Consider the following 19,537-nt stretch of genomic DNA (forward strand, 5'->3'; position numbering starts at 1 on the left):
GTAAAATGTAGTATCGAGAAAAACGATTCTCAAAGATTGCTTAATTAGGAAAAATAAGGTAATAGCGAAACTTTGGACGAAGCGTTTCGATAGAAAGAGTTGGATTTAGAGCATCAGATTTTACAGAGAGGTAGTAGAAGGACTGTAGATACTTATACATCAATAACATTTTATTTGAGATTTTATACTGTAGGCATAAATTTAGCTGTAGCTCAATACTAAATTCTGCTCCAATAGTCTGGTTTTCCCAGAGCCTGTCACATATTAGTACGAGTAACAGTAAAAAGAAGTAATTATGCCAAGCGAGATATACGGTAGACTAAGTGTGTTTGTGTGTCTGTGTGTCTGTGTGTGTAGACTGCTACAGCTGCTCAACGATCAATGAACTGTAAGTATAAGAGTTTTATATTATAGGCTTCTAGTATTGGATTTTAATTCGTGGATTTACTTACTTGGAATGCCATTGCAGCCTTTTCAGAAGAGCACGTAGCCAAACTTGTTACCGAGTGTTGCTACTCTACTTAGTAGTTATAGCTCTGCACTAGAACGCTAGCGTTGGTAGCTGCAAGAGTGAGAAGAGAGCTGCAAGGCTCGGCTGATGCAGCCATCCATTTTAGACTTGGACTTTAGGGTTTTTCAGTAACAATAATAATGGTCGATCATTATACCCACTCGTTGAGCTTCTCTGTGATTCTGCATGCTGTTTATCATGATAATTAATGTGTGTATAAAAGCTACCAGTAGCTTTACGTTATGTAGCTTTCGGCATCTCCACCGAGGTATCAGCACCAGCACCAGCACCAGCGGTGCTTTCATTAGTGTGTGGTATAGTTCATCATAATTATTCCACACATCAAATAACTCCCCCCCCCCCACACACACACACACACACACACACATGCACACAGGTTGACCAACTCTAGAATCTGTTAGGATTTGACATTGTCGTACTAGTGCACAGAGATTCAAGCAAATCACACAACTCCTTATCGTTTCCCTTCACCTATTACACCGTTAGAGTCGTCTAGGCAACCAATGAACTCTGACCCCAACATTGACTCACTAGAACTTTGCAAAAGCATAATCAATTATTCTGTTTTCAGTTGGAGTTTTGTGTTTGGCCTAATATTCCATGTGAATTAGTTCAGTCCTCCTGGTAAGGGATCACTTCGGTTGCAGTATCTTATAGAATATTATAATTGAGGTATTGGTTTGATGATCCTTACCCACTGGCCATGTGGTACATGCAATGAGGGTCAACAAAGTACTTACACTAGTGCTACTCGTACTTGTGAGCACAGCGCTGCTGTTACTAACCGTCTACCTCAACAACACAAGTCTCTCCTGTCATAAAGAGCTACCACGAGTACAGCATCCTGTACAGAAAGGTGTGTGGATCTACCAGCCATTCCAGTATATTCTTCACCTACTAGTACAGTAGACTCGCAAGCCGTCACTGTTGCAGGCGAACAGTAGACTGGTCAAACTCCGTGTAGAGACTCGTGTAAGGTTTGCCACGATATTTGTGGCAACTAACCGCATGCGGTTACCGCAAGATCGTTGATAGTGACGTACCACTAGAAAACTCTACGTAGCACAGCAGTATAGTGACGTCACGAAAACCGCATCCACTTAGAATCTTATCTGATATGCTGACTGTGCAACACGAGTCTCTACACGGAGTTTGACCAGTCTACTGTTCGCCTGCAACAATGACGGCTTGCGAGTCTACTAGTACAGTATCAATCATCTCTATAAAATAATGTCTTATTTATTTTCCTCGTACAGTTATCGGTGGTCAGCTATCCAGCGCTGAACAGAATATTGACCAGCAACTACTAACACTCAGTCTAGAACCAGACATTGAGCTCAGGGGAAAGGTGATTTAATGAAATAATTAAACGATGCATTAATATTTCAGAAGCTATCTTTGATTGGCAATAACTTGAGTTGAGATTGTCAATTACAATTCTAAAGAATGCATTTTGTAGCTCTTTGAAAGACCTATCAAAATTAATGGTGTGTTTAGATTAGCGATTGCAAGGTAATAATTATTGTGGTGGTGTGGTTGTCAGGCGTGTTATATAATTATAGTCCTCTCTAATAGCTACAGAATGCACTATTTACTTATTACAAGCTTTTGACTCAATATTAATATCTCCCATTGTTGAGCATCTTATAAACATGCTCCCCCACACACAGTTTCAACACACACGTATAGAGAAGCTATGTCAGAATAATTTCTTCACAAGGGAACAGAAGTTTCCCACGGATGAGGACCGCCTCACTGACTTCCATTCCCATCTCTTGTTTGATGACGAGAAAAAAATCATCTTTTGTTTCGTGCCTAAAGTGAGTGTGTGTGTGGAGGGAGTGCTTTAGTAGCTATCTTAATTATTGTGATGGTCGATAACTTGAGTTAGGAATATCTAAAATTATGGTTGAATAGTATTATAGACTATTTTAGTAGTATGTAGTTGAACATTATATCTAAACAGCCGTAGCTTGAGTATCATTCATCCAATATCAAAATTGTTGTGATTTTCTGAAAGCTTAGAAAGACATCTTTCAAATGATGTGTTTTAATCAAAAATTTAGTCAGGGCCATAATATCATTTTTCGCCCTTGGACCATGGGCTATTATTATCCATGGTATGGGAAAATTGACGAATACTTTTATCACTTAAATATGAACTTTGATGACACCATTTAAAAGGTCTCTTTCTAAGCTTTCAGAAAATCCGAAAATCGTCGAAATTGGATCCAGTTATGGCAGCTGAAGGAGTCCCCACACCATTGAAAGGGTGGGAGATGGTTGAACATCTTTCAACAACCATAATTTTAGTACCATTGATCCAATGTCAGCAATTTCCCCTGGCCCTCTCCCCTAGGTCGGTTGCACGAACATGAAGCGTCTCATGCTGTACATGAGTGACAGTCTACCAATGTACACTCTGGACTGGCCCTGGGTGGACTACAACAAGTATGCTATCATAGGCTATAATTATATTAGCTGCATTGGAAGATGTAATTACATGTACAACATGCAGGTACATGTATCTGCCTAAAATGTTCCCAAGTTCTGACTATTTTTAATATTCAATTTCCTGACAAATTCGCTTTTGATAGCCTAACGTTGCGACTCTAGATGGTTATTTATGTCCAGAGGTGGTTAACACCAACCACCACCACCGACCAGTGTGGGCACATCCCTGTACATGTACTTGAACACCTATTACACTCCACACCCCACACACACCCCTCCCCCTCCCCCTCCACACACACACACACACAGGTTCATTGTACCTGCCATGAGTAGGGTATCATTTCTCAATCGTACGCTAACTCACAACCAAAAAATGTCACGTATTTCAGAATACTACAAGTTCATGATGATAAGGGACCCCCTGGAGAGATTGGTGTCGGCTTATAGAGACAAAATGGCCGCCCCGCTAATGGCAGGTTATGAGAAGCTGTTCCCAGATAAAGTAAAGGTGGCTATTTTAGAAAGGTATGGATTGACTAATATACTGTGTGCATGTGATACTTGTACTGTATAATTATTGTGTACAGTGCATCGAGTAGAATTCCAAAAATGTGTGAGCAGTTGTACTTAAATGTAAATATCAGTCTTATGATTGGAACATTTCTAAGAAAATCATTGTGTAGGCGAATGAATAAGCTACAACATATCCAAAAGTTTTTCCATGGCAACATAAGGTGGCGGATTTGTGGTGATTAATAAAACATTAAACAATTGGGTAGTCGGTTAGAGAAAGAAAAGGCCAACGGTTTCCGGCTAAGGTTTGGAACTTTGTCACAACATCTATAGATAGTTTGGCTATCTTATGAAAGGTTCGTTGTTGCTTAATATCTACACATCCTCCGCAGTGCTCAAAATTGCTAGTTTTTAGTGCTGTTTCGGTTAGGGAGAGATTTGAAGAAGATCTTACGGCTAAGGTCCAAAAATTACACAGAGTAAGTAATATTGTCTAACTTTTGATAAGAAAAATTTTTCCAGAAATACTTAAGTTCCGGAGATAATTGATGTTACGTACAATCACCCCCATTATCACCTAAAATTATTTCCCACTACAACAACTTTTGGGGAAATATTTTTGAATCATGTTGTAGCTTATTCTCTTACCTATACAATGGTATCAGCACCATTTCTTAGAAATGTTCCAACCTTGAGATACCGTATTACTAGAACGTTTTGCGAGCATCAAACATTTGCGAATTTTGCGAGGGTTGATCAATTCGCAACAATAAAAATCCGCAAAACCTAAATTATTACTAGTAAATACACACGATCCTTGCTAGAACGCAATAGTTAGATCGCAAAGGGTCATCTTTTTTGCTGATTTGGCTCATTCGCAAAGGTTTTTCGCCCGCAAAATATTCTAGTAATACGGTACGTTAAGTACAACTACTCACCCTATTGTGGTATTCTACTCTCTAGACTGGATGCACTGTAGTTGATTACAAAATTGTGTTGTCTCTGTACACACACACACACACCCACTCATAGGTACCGCCCTAACGAGCTCCGAGTGTGGAAGCGTGTCATTACAGTACGTGACTACAACATATCCGTATCTTTCCCTGAGTTCTGTCGCTATATAACTGAAACCAAATCTTCTGAAATGAACGAACATTTCGTACCCTCGATGGATATTTGTCATCCTTGTCTAATGAAATATAATTTTTATGGACATTTCAGAAATTATTCTCACGATTCCGCTCAACTTATAAAGAAATTTAAGGCCGACCCGAAGTTTTATCGTGATGAATCGCTACACCAACCTCACGAGAGGACCCGCCAGAAACTGTTACAATATTACCGGCAGCTCACTATTAGAGAGAAGTTGAAGCTACTCGGCCGACTGTATGATGAGCTATTATTTTATTACACCCTCTATCCTAGTGAGAGGAACTCACACCAACTAATACTAGGCTCTGACTGGACTCCCCCAATAATAATATAGTAGCTGCATGTGCATATCTTATTGTTGGTATTCATGTTCATTTTTCATTAAAATTCATGAACCTTTAGAGGGGGCGGTTTAGACTATAATTATGGGTGCATGGGCAGTACTAGCCTCGATTGAGACCAGCCATTTGTTATCTGAAAGAAACGCCTAGCTGGTCAAGTTCCAATGTGCAACTTGTCTAATTGGACCAGGAATTTCTTGGACTGATAATTGCCCGCACAAGGTGTATTTACTCCTGAATATCATTATGATGCTGTAAAACGCTGACTCAGCTAGACGAGTTGTACATTGGAACTTGACCAGGTGTTCTTTCAGATAACGAACGGCTGGTCTCGAGGCTAGGGTATACCATAGATTGAAGAGTGGGTATACGTAGCACTTCGTCATAAAAACAAGACCCACAAAAACATTTACGATGTAAAAAATTGCTACGGGGAAAAGCTGTCCCTATATACATACATGTACAGCATGCATTTTAGGAGACAATATATTTGTAGCGACCTGGGACATAATACAAATGTTGACAAGATTTATGATGAACAGTTGGACACCCGGCCACTCTTTATTGTGCTAAAATTATTAGATTTGGGGGAAAACCCTCTTGAAATAGAGATGTTTACTGAGAAAATAATGTTTACTGAGAAACAAGGAAAGGGCGAAATTGACAGAGCAATACGTTGTGTGTTTGTGTTTGAACAAAGCTTCACTATAATGGCTGAACAAGACTCAGAATGAGTGAACATGTAGACTATAATTACTACTCATGGTACTAGCACCTTGTGATTGCATGGAGGGCCTAGGGAGGCTCATTCCATTAGTAGAATCAGAGCATGCAGGCTATGATCGATCAGCTTGTGGAACACTGTACAGCAATTAAAGTGACAGCTGGATATGTGCATGGTGTCACTTGTATAAACTACATATCTCTGTACTGTATGACTGACTCCCCAACCATCTATTTTGTACAGTGCTCAAAAGAAGCTAGCCGTGGACTTATGGCAGTCTGTATACAAGAATTAATGATGTCGTCAAAGTGAGGTCCCTAGCCCTGTTGGGACAGGCCGGGGGCATACCCCAATTACCACCAGCTCTACTGGAGTAAGGAGTGGACGGATACAACTGTGGGACGGATAAGTGGCCTCCATTACACAGGGCTTGCTTGAGGGGCTACCTTGAGATTGTGAAGACACTTGTTACTCATAGAGCTCGTACTGATAAAGGTTGGGAGGGATGACTCTACTTCACTATGCATGCCAGGAAGGTCATAAAGAGGTGGTCAAGTACTTGATCCAAGACGTCGGATGTAGCACTGCATCGTACTGGTAAGTGTAGTCATGTTTCGGATTAACCATATTTACATCTGTAGGTTTATATAATTATAGCGAAAAAAATTGTTCAAATTTGTTTATTATTTTGCAAAGTGCACGTTAGTACAGTAATACCCTGACCCCTAACCTTACGTATACTTATTTACAGTTGAAATTTTCGTGGCTATTTTCTAAGTAGTATCTATTTTCGTCGCATTGTAACCGCTGAGCAGTTACAGCTGGAACAGACACACACACACACATACACACACACACACACACACAGTCAGCTTTACCGTATCCCTCGTGCGGCTACGCCTCGAGGCTTAATTATGGTCGCCATAGCGTGTTAGTGCTCTGTTCCACAACAGATGTGAGGGATAAGGATAACTGGACTCCTCTTCACTGGCATGGGCTTGTGAGGGAGGAAGTAAAGACATGGTACAGTATCTGGTGGAGGAACTGAAGATGGAAGTTGGTGAGATCATAGATAAAGGGGAGAGAGGGATTGGAAACTATGCATGCTGTCAGCCCAAATGTGGGAAAACAGGATTATCTAGACCCTTACAAGCATTCCCAAAGCTTACAATGCCCCTTGCTGGTACGTAGCCATCATTTGGAATGACAAAAAAACTTTTTCGATGTTTAGACAGCGGCGTACACAAAGGGGGGCTAGAGTACAACACAACCACCGTGCAGTGTTATACCTTGATTATACACCCACTCTTGTTCAGGTGCAACTGACGATCATGGCATGACTCCTCTTGACATTACTACACGTAGGGGACACTGAAATTGCTGACTACCTCAAGTTTCTACCCCAACATGTAAGCTCACTAGGATCATGAGTACACAGTGTTGTCCAATACAGCTACTCTCTCTATACAGCTGCTGTGGCTGGGAACACTGACTCCAGGAGTGACGAGAATGGACCACCACCAACAAAGAAACGAAAAAGTAACTATTATTTATTTATCCCATGTGCACGTACATCTTAATTCATCTCTACCATCTATACGTCCTCCTCCCACACACACACACACACGCCCTCCCACACACACATAGGTGCCCAGCCAGTGACTCGGAGAGTGTGTCCTAACTGTGAGGAGAGTTGTCACATCCGCTGCAAGAAATGTCCCGAATGTGAGCACGAGTTCCCTCCTTCCACTAAGAGCAGGGCCAAACCTGACCAGAAAAACCCTTCAAGCCTACGCAGATCCTACAGAAAAAGGTCACTATACAGTACACACTTTATACTATATTAGTACGAGTAACAGTAATATTGTATTGTAAAGCTTTAAAGAAATAATTATGCCTAGGTGCGCATGTGCAAGCAACGTATGCGGTAGTGTGTGTGTGTGTGTGTGTGTGTGTGTGTGTAGACTGCTACAGCTGCTCAAGTATCAATGAACTGTAAGTAAGAGTTTCTATAGGCTTCTAGTAATTGGGTTTTATTTCGTGGATTTGCAAACTACTTGGAATGCTATTATTAAATTGCAGCCTTTTCACGTAGCAAAACTTGTCCATATGGAGTGTTGCAACTCTACTTAGTAGTCAGTTCTGCACTAGAACGCTAGCTATTGGTAGCTACAAGGCTCTATATGCAGCCATCCATTTTAGACTTGGACTTTGGGGTCAGTTTTAACAATAATAATGGTTGATCTTTACCCATGCATTCGTTGAGTTGATTCTGCATGCTGTTTATCATGATATAGATTAATTAATGTGTGTATAAAAGCTATCAGTAGCTTCTTTGGCATCTCCAGCGAGGCATCAGCACCTGCGATGCTTTCATTATTGTGGTATATAGTTTATCGTAATTATTACGGACATCAAATAACCACCCCCCCCCCCACACACACACACACACACACAGGTTGACCAACTCTCTCTGTTAGGATTTGACATTGTCGTACTAGTACCCGTTTCCCTTCACCTATTACACCGTTAGAGTCGTCTTGGCAACCAATGAACTGACCCCAACATTAACTCAATAGATCGGGAACTCTGCAATAGAATCTCCATAGAATAATTTGTTTAAGAATGCATATTTTAGTGGGGGATTTTCCCTAATACATTCAGTGTGAATTTATATATTTCTGTTCAAGCTAGTTTAGTGACCCTTTTCCATTGTTCCTGGTAAGAAATTACTTCGCTTATAAATTGCTACTATCTATGCTTGCAGTATAGTACATACTACATATCCATACGTGTGTATCATGGCTGAGGGAAAAATGGACTTGAAGACTGATGATGACATCAATGACTATGAAGAGTTTGAAGCCATTAGGGAAGATGAGGTTGAGCTAGCTAAGAAAGGTGATACTACTTCTCAGACTGGGTTTGGACGGTTGCTGTTAATTAAACAGAGTTATGGGTCCACGTCTTGGAAACAAACAAACAGATGCCAAATCCACAAACAGTACGGACACCACGACGTGTGAAACTATACGGCAACGAAGACCGATATTGATTGATCCTACCATAGACTATGATCCTGAAAATGTGAGCTAACCATCACAGTTATTTATAACATAATTATCATGAATTTTCATGCATTTTGAGGATAGGGCCCTTTACAACCGTGGAACTAATTTCGAGGCGCATACTTTTCGTGGTGTAGGTCAATCCGTGAAAACCGTGAAAATGATGTACCTTGAAAATTTGGCGCTATACGGTAGTTCAGTAACTCTGACATACATGTATGAACGTACACTCAATGTAATCGATGATGCACTGCACATAATTATACATGCACGTGTACTGGGTGTACACACACTTGTATCAGGGTTTGTAACTTCATGCAAAATTATACGCATGTATTATTATTTTTTGTCGGTGCAGCAAGTACTGAAAGAGACTGAGGAAGGTTTCGAGGGAGAGCTCAAAATTCTTAGAGTAAGTTAAATTGATTGAACTCTCATTAGTGCACTCCAAGTGGATAGTCTGGTTTCTGGTCAAAATAGTGTTAATACCACTCCAACAAAGAACTTAGTTTCCCTTCTCAGAATTTTGACGAGGCCATTTTTATGAATATCATTACTTTCCATCGACTATTTTGCCTGACATCTGTCTGGCCATCTTGCAGCGGCTTGATGATGTCATATTACTAACAAATAATGGTCCATAGAATGAGGTAGGCTGAAAGCATGCGCGCTTAGGACGGGAAACTAAGTTTTTGTTGGAGTGACCTTATCAAGAGTTCATTAGGAAGAGTACGCAACTCCAATAGACTATACACATGTACAGGAGGCATTCTGCCAGACCTATACGTCACAAACACTCCCTATCATAACCACAAGGTGTGCAATATAACAATGCTGATAGTAACTGAAAGGAAAGGCAATAAAAACATGAGTGGTAATCGTCACGAATGTTATTCATTGCAAATTTCCTAAGATTTCACAGTTTATACAACAGCATGCATGTGCATGGTTGTGACGTACTCACTAGGCAGAACGCGGTTTAAGTGGAGTTGCGTACTATTCCTAATGAACTCTTGTGTTATTATATATTCATTTGCTGTGAAACAATGACTATAATGACAAAATACACCCGCCCACTAGCCTCGTTCCCAGCCGAGTTGTCTAAATAACGCTAGGCCGCCAACTAGGCCTGGTGTAGCCTCGAATCCAGGCCGATTAAAATACGGCCTGGTCTCTATTGCATGTGTAATTAATCATAGGCGTGGTCCATACACGCCCACCACTATGTGTATGAAGCTTTATAGCCTAGCTAGCTAGCTGTGGCACTCTATGGTGTTGTCGAGAAGGCTTGCACACTAGTCTGAAACCAGAAGAGGCTCTCATCTACCTCTATGATGGTTGGATGGTCGTGATTTGGTTTCTGTACATGTGAGAGCTTCTTCTGGCCTCAGACTAGTGTGCAAGCCTTCTCGACAACACCATAGAGGGCCACAGCTAGCCAGCAAGTCTTCTCGACAACACAATAGAGAGCATTAAGCCACGAGACAAATATTTGTTAAAATTAATACGGAAAGAAAATAGTAAACAAACTAGTTTACGGTATAATTTTACAAAGGTTTACTAAAATAAACGAGTTACCCAGAATCTTTGTAACTCAGTTCGCGCATGTGCACTATCACCCATGCAATAGAGACCAGGCCTGGTGTTGATTGTATCTGGGTGTGTATTTGGGCGTAGTAGATTTGCAAGAACAACACACCTGTCGACAAGAGTCGGCAGTGTTGGTACTATACTAGCTTGTATAGTCCACACAAAGGGGAAGCAATTGATAGCAAGAGTTGTCCCACCATGTTTAAAACCAGGCAATGACGTTTCTTCCTTCTCACTCACAAGAGCTTGAGAGCTGGGCCTGTTTTGCAATGAGAGTGAGGCCTTCTTGCTTTAGCAAGACAATTAATGCAAGACAATTAATGTACTTTAATCTGAACTTGCGGAGGGAGGGAGGGAGGGGTACTATTTTCGCGCTGGCGTGCGCAGTTCCTTTTAAAACTTAAAATCCTGGATGAAACCCTGCCCTTGAAGATCCCTTTTGTTTCCAGGCATTGAGCTCCTCTTCCTTATAACACTCCATACTTTTGGACCGAAACAAAACATGCCTCGAGGCGTTAAGCACTCAGGTGCTAATAGTCCTTTTCATATAAAGCAGCAAGGAATTTAATAAGCACTAATTGCCTGTGATATCACATCCGGGGCCCATTTGGCCCCGCCCAGCAGCATTTTGTGCACAACTCATCACTTTTCAATCCTCTCTATGCTACACTTCCTGTTCTTTTTACATGAAAGTCAATGAAATTTGAAACTGTCTGCTATTGCATGGTGAGTCATGGCTGAGGGAAAAATGAACTTGAAGACTGGGGGTTATTACCAGATTCTGGTAACGGCACAACTCTCAGATAGGCAATCCACCAGTCCCTTACCCCGAGGAAGGGCTGACTGGCGAGTCTAGTTCTGAAGTAGCTAGACTCGCCAGCGGTTCCGTACAGAATGTCACTAAATGAAAAAAGTGCCCCAAGTATATAGGAGAGCTTTAATGCTCGTCGGCACTATATCTCTCCTATATACTATGAGGCATTTTTATAATGCATGTGCATTAAACAATTTCCCCAGGTATATAGGAAACATTTAATGCTCGGCACTAAATCTCTCCTATAATAATATGGGATATGCGTTATGATTGAGAGCACTAAGTATCTCCTATAATAATATGGGAGGTTCTTAATGACTGAGGGCACTAATACTCTCCTATATTACTTTAGGAAGGATGCAATGCCCCTTGCATTAAACCTTTCCTGATATGACTATAAGAATGATTTGGTGTGCCCAGCACTAAAGCTCTCCTATAATAATATGGACAATGCCTAATGTCTGGGGCACTAAGTCTCTCCTATAATAATATGGGGTATGCTTAATATCTGAGGGCACTAAGTCTCTCCTAAATAACTATAGGAGAGAATTTATCCTGTTTGCACTAACAACAATCATTAATTATGCTTCAAATTTGAAGGGACAATTTAACAAAAATTATTAAACTATCAATGTCAAAAACTAATCAAGGCATAGTTCAAGAGGACGTCTTGCTTTCTTTGTCAGGGCACATACAGGGAAAGGTAGAAAGCTTTCCTGTGTAAAGCAGCTGAATATTTTTCCTTTCAGTAGTATCGGCCTATTATTGCATGTTCGTAAACTATCCGAGATCGGAATTTTGTCTGCATAAAAATAACTCAGTCTGAATGAATTCTATACATGTAAATACTATACCTATTATAATTATATACATTATTTACTCTCTTAATTGTTTGCACATCCTCCTATATTATGCATAATTATAAATCATGTTAGATCGATCTATAATTATAATACGCTTTGCCCCATCTTCTCAGTACCAATCTGATTTTTTCTTGTTGCTGCTGTCTGCTAACTTAAAACTGTGTCTTGTTTTCTTGTGACCTGTTGGTGTATGATCACATGAATTGAATGCACGTTTTGTGTCGGGAGGACCTTCTGGGTCATATCATTATCTGTGTGCAGTCTCTTTCGACGAGCTCGGTTTTGCTAATCTGTCCTCTTGGAACGTGCACTTTCTGAAGGGCTGTCAAAGGATGTAGAGAGACCTTTTCTCTTTGCCATAATCTCTATGCCTTTTTCCATATCCTCCCTATACGCGTGGCCATCATTGCTCCTTTTAACGGAAGTGGGTGAGTAGGTTTGCCAAATCGATTGTGTGATTCTACCGCGTTTGTTGAGCTAGGTAACTCCCTGAAAGTTTCAGGATCCATCAGGCAGTAACATATTCCTGTTTAAAAACATAGTTAAATGTACATGCCGATAAACATGCATACATATTTACATTAACACCTTTTGTGGGCTATATATCTCCCATGTTTTGTCCTTCATGCAGGGAAGACTTAGTGCCCTCAATCATTAAGCATATCCCATATTATTATAGGAGAGATTTAGTGCCCTCAATCATAAAGAATATCCCATATTAATATATAGGAGAGCTTTGGTGCTGGGCACACCAAATCATTCCTATAGTCATATCTAATATATAGGAAAGGTTTAATGCGAGGGGCATTGCATCCTTCCTAAAGTAATATAGGAGAGTATTAGTGCCGTCAGATATTAAGCATACCCCATATTATTATAGGAGATACTTAGTGCCCTCAGTCATTAAGCTCCTCCCTATTATTATAGGAGAGATTTAGTGCGGAGCATTAAATGTCCCCTAAAAAGTAATGCAGGGGAGCCCTCAGTCATTAAGCCCCTCCCTATTTATTTTAGGAGAGATTTAGTGCCGAGCATTAAATGTTTCCTATATACCTGGGGAAATTGTTTAATGCACATGCATTATAAAAATGCCTCATAGTATATAGGAGAGATATAGTGCCGACGAGCATTAAAGCTCTCCTATATACTTGGGGCACTTTTTTCATTTAGTGACATATTATCCGGACCCCTCGCCAGCCAGCCCTTATTATTATTATTGTGTGTGTGTGTGTGTAGACTGCTACAGCTGCTCAAGGATGAATCAAGTGCAAGTAAGAGTTTCTATAGGCTTCTAGTAATGTTTACTTGGATTTTAATTCGTGGAGTTGCAAAATAATGCTTCGTTCTCGAGTTATATGCCTAGTTTTACTTCCTCGGGGTAAGGGACTGGTGGATTGCCTATATCTGAGAGTTGTGCCGCTACCTGAATCTGGTAATGACCAATCAGAGTGCAGTGTCAATGTCAGCCCACAGTATCGCTTAGTTAGTGGTAGAATGCATGATAATAACAAAATAACAGATGGGCAAGACTGCATGTGCTAGTGCAAGATTAAGCGACCAAGCAGAGCTTATCAATCAAGCTGAGACAAATCCTCCAGTGACTGTAGTATATGTATAGATGATGTGCACCACTTGTCTTACATTGGAGAAGATCTTTCCAGTCTGAAAGTATGTGGGGATGGAAAGGGCTTGACAGTAGCCTTCTACCACCAGTTCTCACATGGTTTCTTGGTTTCTCTGCCACAAACTAAGCAAGGGGAGCTTATTTGTGTAGCCATTTGCAACCCACGCACGTCAGACATTGGTAAAGTACAAACGACATGATGATGTCATACATATAATCTCATGCAACTCATTAAAATTCCACCGGCACAACTCTCAGATAGGCAATCCACCAGTCCCTTACCCCGAGGAAGGCGAGTTTAGTTCTGGAGATAGCCACCATGCACTATAGAAAAGGAGCACTTTCAACAGAAAAACCTGTCAGATAAGAGTGAAGGTAGGCTTGCATACTTCTCTTTTTTCATAGACAGTGCATACCATCCTCTATATAAAACAAGTAAAAGCAAAGTTTGCAGCCAACCTAAATTCACTCTAAATGACTTATCTGACAGGTTTTTCTGTTGAAAGTGTTCCTTTTCTAGTGGTGGCTATCTCCAGAACCTTAATTCACTTTCAGCCAAAATTCTTTCACCATGCAACATGGATTTTATTCTTGTTATAATTATGTATACTAGGGCTTCTACTCTACCAAGCATTTACTAGAAGATCAACTACTTCAGGCCAATGAAAGTGTAGAACGCCTATCTGCCGAGAAAGAATTCTTCTTACAGGAGCAGAACATACTGAAAAAGGAGATTGTTGACCTCCACGACAAACTGGAAATTGTTAGAGCTAAGGTAATTCATTTTCATTAATCTAAGTACAGTATTTAAGTACTTACTACAATCATGCAGGCTGAGCTGTATAAAGAAGACTTTGAGAATGAGCGAAAAGACAGAGAAAATGCTCATGATCTCAAGGAAGAAATGAGACGTTCTTGTGATCAAAGGGTTCATGCAATTGCAAAGGAACGACATGCGCTCGAGGAAACGATACAAAATTTATTAAGAACAAGAATACCTGAAGAACTATCTAATGATAAGGAAGGTTTGCAAGAAGTAAGTGCAACGAGGACATCCACTAGGCAGCACGAGCTTCAACAGAACAACAAAGAGATCCATGAGCTTCAAGAGCAGCTCTACGAAGCACGTCAGAAGGCCATCACAGCTCAAGAGGAAGTCCAGGCAAAGACAGCTCAGGTCAAACAGTACAAGAAGAAAGATGATCAACGGGATGAAAGGTATATATATGAAATAGATGGCATTGTGCTAATTAATGTACAATAATTATGTGCTGTTAATTAACAATTCATTTAGCTGCTTCTAAACGGAGAATTGTTATTTTTGTGCATTTATGCCTTGACGCATGCATAAATATATCCTGTTTTCATGCGGTTGCTAGGGTATAGCCAAGGGATAACTAGGATAATTCCGTCTGATATTTTCCCAGACATGTTTGCTACAAGATCATGTAGATAATTTTGTCTACTTTTGATTTGTGAATGTTGCCATATTTAATATGTTTACTAGTTACTTAACTGCAGTACTGTAGCTAAATTAAGGAGATGATAGTGAGGCACTTGATAAGAGATTCTCAAGCTAGAGAGCTAGTGCAGTCCAAGTGCTAGTGGGAGCCTGTGAGCCTTGGCTCCACTCGTACTATATATACTCTGCCTTGGCACTGCACTGCACTGCATGCGCAATGTCTGGCTCCAGCTCTGTGGGTATGGGTGGCTATAGCAGTTTGTGAGGCTTTAGTCATTGAGAAGGAGTCAGGGCGGGGCTCAGAGTGTTTCCTAGATCAGCATTTCTTTGACAGCGTGGCACTGAATAAAGAACTCTGGTGTCGAAGGATAGTATACCTGTAGCTATAGCTATAGCGTCTCCTCAATGTTTTCTTTGATAGTTTGAACGTGAGTTACAATGGTAAAGGAGTAAATGCACAATTATAGCTAGCCAATCACATAGGATATATATAACACTCATACTATATGGTTGCTAGGGATTTATGGCAGTAAACCCACGAGCACGAGGGCGGAGTATAACTATAACTTATAATTATAGTGTGCATGTGTCTGTGCATGTGGGTGTGTATATCACCTTAAACTTCTGTATATAGCTGCACCATGCAGTTACGATGGAAGTGCAAATACTGTTTTCTGTATATAGCTTCGTTCTTGAGTTACCATATAATTATATATAAACTGGATTATTAGCGTTTACTCGATTCGATTATTGGCGTATATTTTTATTTTAAGCGCATCCCCCACTCAACTGCAGGTTTTTTGTACTGGAATTGAAGCGCTTTTCCAATTATGCGAAGAAAATTTAGCAGCTAATTTCGTTTATCTATGAGCTAGCTATAATTATTATAACTTGTATACAGTGCATGCATGGTATAGCTATAATTATATACCTGGTGATATCCATCTGGAATCTCTGGGCATGCTGAGAGAATGTGAGACATATAATTATACAGATGTAGATGAGGTGCATATAGACATTGGACCCTTTTTGGTCCAGTTCCTGATGGTCAATATATTTATACTTATGAATTGTTGTTGTATGTCGTAATAGTATGATATACAGTGGAGCCTCCATTAACGACCATGACACCTCCGAAGAGCAACCACACGCTATAGAACGGCCAAGAGCTCAGGTCCGGATTGAAACTATACACAATGACTTCAATGTATATAAAGCAACCTCTCAGGAACGACCACCTCTCTACTCTGTATAACAAACAGCTTTCTAGTCCAACACTTTAGCAATGGAAAATAACCTCCCAGAACGGACAGCCACACCTATATAGAATTAGCAGAAAATTAATGCTGAGTTTTGCACAATCGTAGCTTTAGTTTGTCTCTATATACAGCCTTTTCAAAGCTTGTATGAGCTAAAGAAGCAGTTAGCAAAGCTCCAAGATTCATTTGCAGCAAGAAATGACTCATAGAGCATACATATATATAGCTGGCAATCGAAACCTCCCAAGGAAGACCACCTCTCTATATAACGGCCAAAAGCTGTTCCCCAATAGTGTCCGTTTTATGAAGGTTCCACTGCATGCAGATCCTGTTAGGGTTGCCTGCTTACCTAGCTCGAAATGACTGCATTATAGGCGCATTCTCGAATATAAGCGTACAGTAGACTCTCGCTATTCCGGCTCTCTGAAGTACGGCCATTTGGCTTGGCACGGAATGCTAGCTATATATGTTTACTGCACAAAACTCACCTTGAAGTACGGCCACTCGCTATTCTGTTTACCGGCCAGTGCTGGCTGTCCCAAACAAGGTTTTCAATGTAATTTATTACGGCCGGATATGACGTTTTGGGTGTGGTTTAGCAAATAAAATTGGATTACACTTAAATAGAGAACATAAGTGAACAGAATGATTCATTATCCTACATTATCCTCGAGACAAGAACCGCGAAAGTAGTCATTAGATTCGAGGTAAGGTCGTTTTTAAGCCGCGGCTATCTCCTGAGCTGCAGCCACCTCGCTATTCCGGCCAAGCTGCATGGTCCCAAGGGTGACCGGATTAACGAGAGTCTACTGTATATATAGAGCTCTATATACTATTGACCCCATGAACGCATGCGCTAATAATCCATGGCTAGTTTTGCTTTGAAATTCCTTGATGGTCATTATATACAGTCTCTTAGAAAAATCTGTTGACATAACTAGCACCCGTATAGCCTCCTTCACCGGCCTTCATAGAAAAGAATTAAGGCCTGCTATCCACTGCTTGTGCATGCGCAAAATGGATATTTTCCCCGTAAAATTTCCTATATAATATTGAGTTCATCAGAGAAAATATCCTAAAAGTCATACACAAAGCTATATAGCTAGCTAGCTAGAGACATGCAGAGCTGTGTAGGTTTGTTGTACTGCTATTTTCTTCTGATAGAATGAGTAGCAGTAGTATAATTATTATAGTAGACATTCACCAAAGTTAGTGTTAAATGAATGGGCGTGGCCTGTCCATATACGTAGGCTCTTGTCAGCTTTCATTTTGTTCAGACGATCGTCATCCACACTGTTGCAGCCCGTGAGTCTTTTATTAACATAGCAGGGTAAGGGTAGCTATCAGAGAATGCTATCTGATGGGCTATAGAAACCTTCATTGAACTTACTATCTATACTTCCTTCAATCCACTTCTGTTCGTTGTGATGTCATTATTTTACTGAACATATATATACGATGTTATCCAAAGCTCCCCGGATACCGGGGGGATATTAGCGCATGCATGCACAAGCAGTCGATACCAGGCCCACTTTCCTGAGTGAAGTGCGACCTGGAAGCAAGGCTAGCACCCACAGTGCTTTTTATGTTTGACAATGTCTTTTGTGCGTATATAGCTCGTCAATCTAGAGGCGAGGAACCAGGGATTAATGCAGGAGATGGAGAGGGTTAGGAGTGAGCTGAAAGAGACGAAAACTGAGTACATGAAGTTGCTAGAGAAACAAAAGAAATCTAGTCTAACAGAAATGGGACAAATTTGCCACGACCTTAGAAAAAAGACGAGGAAGAAAATAATGTCCAAGTCTGAGGCTCATATTGAACTACTGGAGGTGCAACTTGACAATGATGTAGGTCAACTATATTGTCTGCTGTGATAGTGTTATCTTATAATTATGCAGTCTCTTCGGGTCCATAATGAAAGATTGAACGAATCTCTTCAACAAGTACAAGTACAATTTGCTCGCCTAAAGGTGCAACACCTTGAGTTGAAGAAGGAAGTTACTAAATCTGCAGCCACACCCACCACTCCCACTGAACCTTCTACGCCAATTCAAGTATATGTTTTTGCAAACCAGTATATAATCATAGACATAGGAAGCCATTCTCACCTGTATTATTGTAAAAGTGGCGTGTAGTACATGTACAAGTCAATGTATATACTATATCATGTGAGTATAATTATAGATATAGCTATTTAAAATTTTAAAGTCAAATCTCCGAGCCATGTCAAATTTGTCCACTATTGATTATCAATCTAAAGGCAAAAAACCCAGGACTGGTTCAGGAGACAGACACGGTCAGGATTGAGCTGGATATGGCAAGAACTGAGTTATTGTATGTGAATCTTCCTGAGAACGTCAGGAAATCGAGCAGGAATGCATCACAGAAAAAAGTGGAACACCAATGTGAGAGTAGTGAGGTAAGTGAGAGCTAGCCTCGATTCCAGGCCGATCAAAGTAATTATGGCCTGGTACATATTGCATGGTGATAGTGCATGCGCAATGCGTTAGGTCAAGAATCTGGGGAATCCCCTTTTTTTCTTATTTTCTATCGATCACCTTAGCTCTCTATTACGTTGTTCCAGAAGGCTTTCACACTAGTCTGAAGCCACTCATCTACATGTACCTCTATAACGGTTGTATGGTCAGGATGTCTTACCTTGGATCTGTACAGGCTATGGAAAGGGTAACCATGGGAAGTGTATGGTGCCTCTTAACTGCTATTTGCGAAGACAACCTGGCTGTAGGACCATCCTAGACATAGATGAGAGCCTCTAAACTAGTGTTCAAGCCTTCTAGACCAATGCAATATTTGGCACAAGCCATAGCTTCACAGAACTCAGTCATTGATATAAAGTATCGAAACATAATACCAAGAGTTTATGATAGAGAGAGAGTATCGAACGTAGGCATACTGTGTATCAGATGTATGCGGAGAGTAACGTGACTTCCTGTATCTGTCACAAGCTTGGAATTTGCACACTGACCAATCCAAGCGTGGGTGATGTAATCTACTTTCTTGATAGATGACATCACCCACACTTGGATTGGTCAGTGTGGAAATCCCAAGCTTGTGACAGATACAGGAAGTCACGTTACTCTCCGCATACATCTGATGTACAGTATGCCTACGTTCGAT

At 40.6% G+C, this 19,537-nt stretch overlaps 3 protein-coding genes across 17 annotated transcripts in view; all 3 read left to right on the plus strand.

The window, feature by feature from the left end:
- The window catches only part of LOC135334204 (uncharacterized), a gene marked incomplete in the record, with an annotated part of 688,739 nt that overhangs the window by 100,314 nt on the left and 568,888 nt on the right, over positions 1 to 19,537 (plus strand).
- LOC135335190 (ankyrin repeat domain-containing protein 27-like) overlaps positions 1 to 19,537 on the plus strand; it is a 77,460-nt gene that overhangs the window by 6,248 nt on the left and 51,675 nt on the right. For 3 of the 15 annotated variants that reach the window (XR_010394466.1, XM_064530612.1, XM_064530639.1), the window contains exons 2-12: positions 5,963 to 6,316; positions 6,588 to 7,128; positions 7,190 to 7,258; positions 7,367 to 7,532; positions 8,178 to 8,806; positions 9,146 to 9,199; positions 14,292 to 14,453; positions 14,511 to 14,895; positions 18,014 to 18,246; positions 18,298 to 18,453; positions 18,660 to 18,818. Coding sequence is in view for 14 of the 15 variants with exons in the window: in XM_064530612.1 (XP_064386682.1) it covers positions 8,675 to 8,806; positions 9,146 to 9,199; positions 14,292 to 14,453; positions 14,511 to 14,895; positions 18,014 to 18,246; positions 18,298 to 18,453; positions 18,660 to 18,818 (1,281 nt within the window). In the remaining variant the exon portion in view is untranslated. Of the gene's footprint in view, positions 1 to 908; positions 1,148 to 5,962; positions 6,317 to 6,587; positions 7,129 to 7,189; positions 7,259 to 7,366; positions 7,533 to 8,177; positions 8,807 to 8,871; positions 8,979 to 9,145; positions 9,200 to 11,998; positions 12,483 to 13,290; positions 13,326 to 13,450; positions 14,054 to 14,291; positions 14,454 to 14,510; positions 14,897 to 18,013; positions 18,247 to 18,297; positions 18,454 to 18,659; positions 18,819 to 19,537 lie in introns of those variants that run through there. The other 12 variants (XM_064530620.1, XM_064530632.1, XM_064530626.1 and 9 more) reach the window with 12 other exon arrangements.
- Positions 1,225 to 5,045, plus strand: LOC135336423 (carbohydrate sulfotransferase 14-like). Its single transcript, XM_064532210.1, has 6 exons — positions 1,225 to 1,388; positions 1,789 to 1,880; positions 2,203 to 2,352; positions 2,892 to 2,983; positions 3,296 to 3,511; positions 4,532 to 5,045. The coding sequence occupies exons 1-6, from the start codon at positions 1,250 to 1,252 to the stop codon at positions 4,986 to 4,988; spliced, it is 1,146 nt and encodes a 381-aa protein (XP_064388280.1). The 5' UTR covers positions 1,225 to 1,249; the 3' UTR covers positions 4,989 to 5,045.

The sequence above is a fragment of the Halichondria panicea genome, chromosome 1 (genome assembly GCF_963675165.1).
Source record: "Halichondria panicea chromosome 1, odHalPani1.1, whole genome shotgun sequence".
NCBI lineage: Eukaryota > Metazoa > Porifera > Demospongiae > Suberitida > Halichondriidae > Halichondria > Halichondria panicea.

Excerpts from the sequence above, each read along its gene's own strand:
- LOC135336423 (XM_064532210.1), top strand. The coding sequence starts at position 1,250 with ATGAGGGTCAACAAAGTACTTACACTAGTGCTACTCGTACTTGTGAGC. Across the intron at positions 1,881-2,202 it reads ACATTGAGCTCAGGGGAAAG|TTTCAACACACACGTATAGA; the intron begins GTGATTTAATGA and ends CCCCACACACAG. Across the intron at positions 3,512-4,531 it reads AAGGTGGCTATTTTAGAAAG|GTACCGCCCTAACGAGCTCC; the intron begins GTATGGATTGAC and ends ACCCACTCATAG.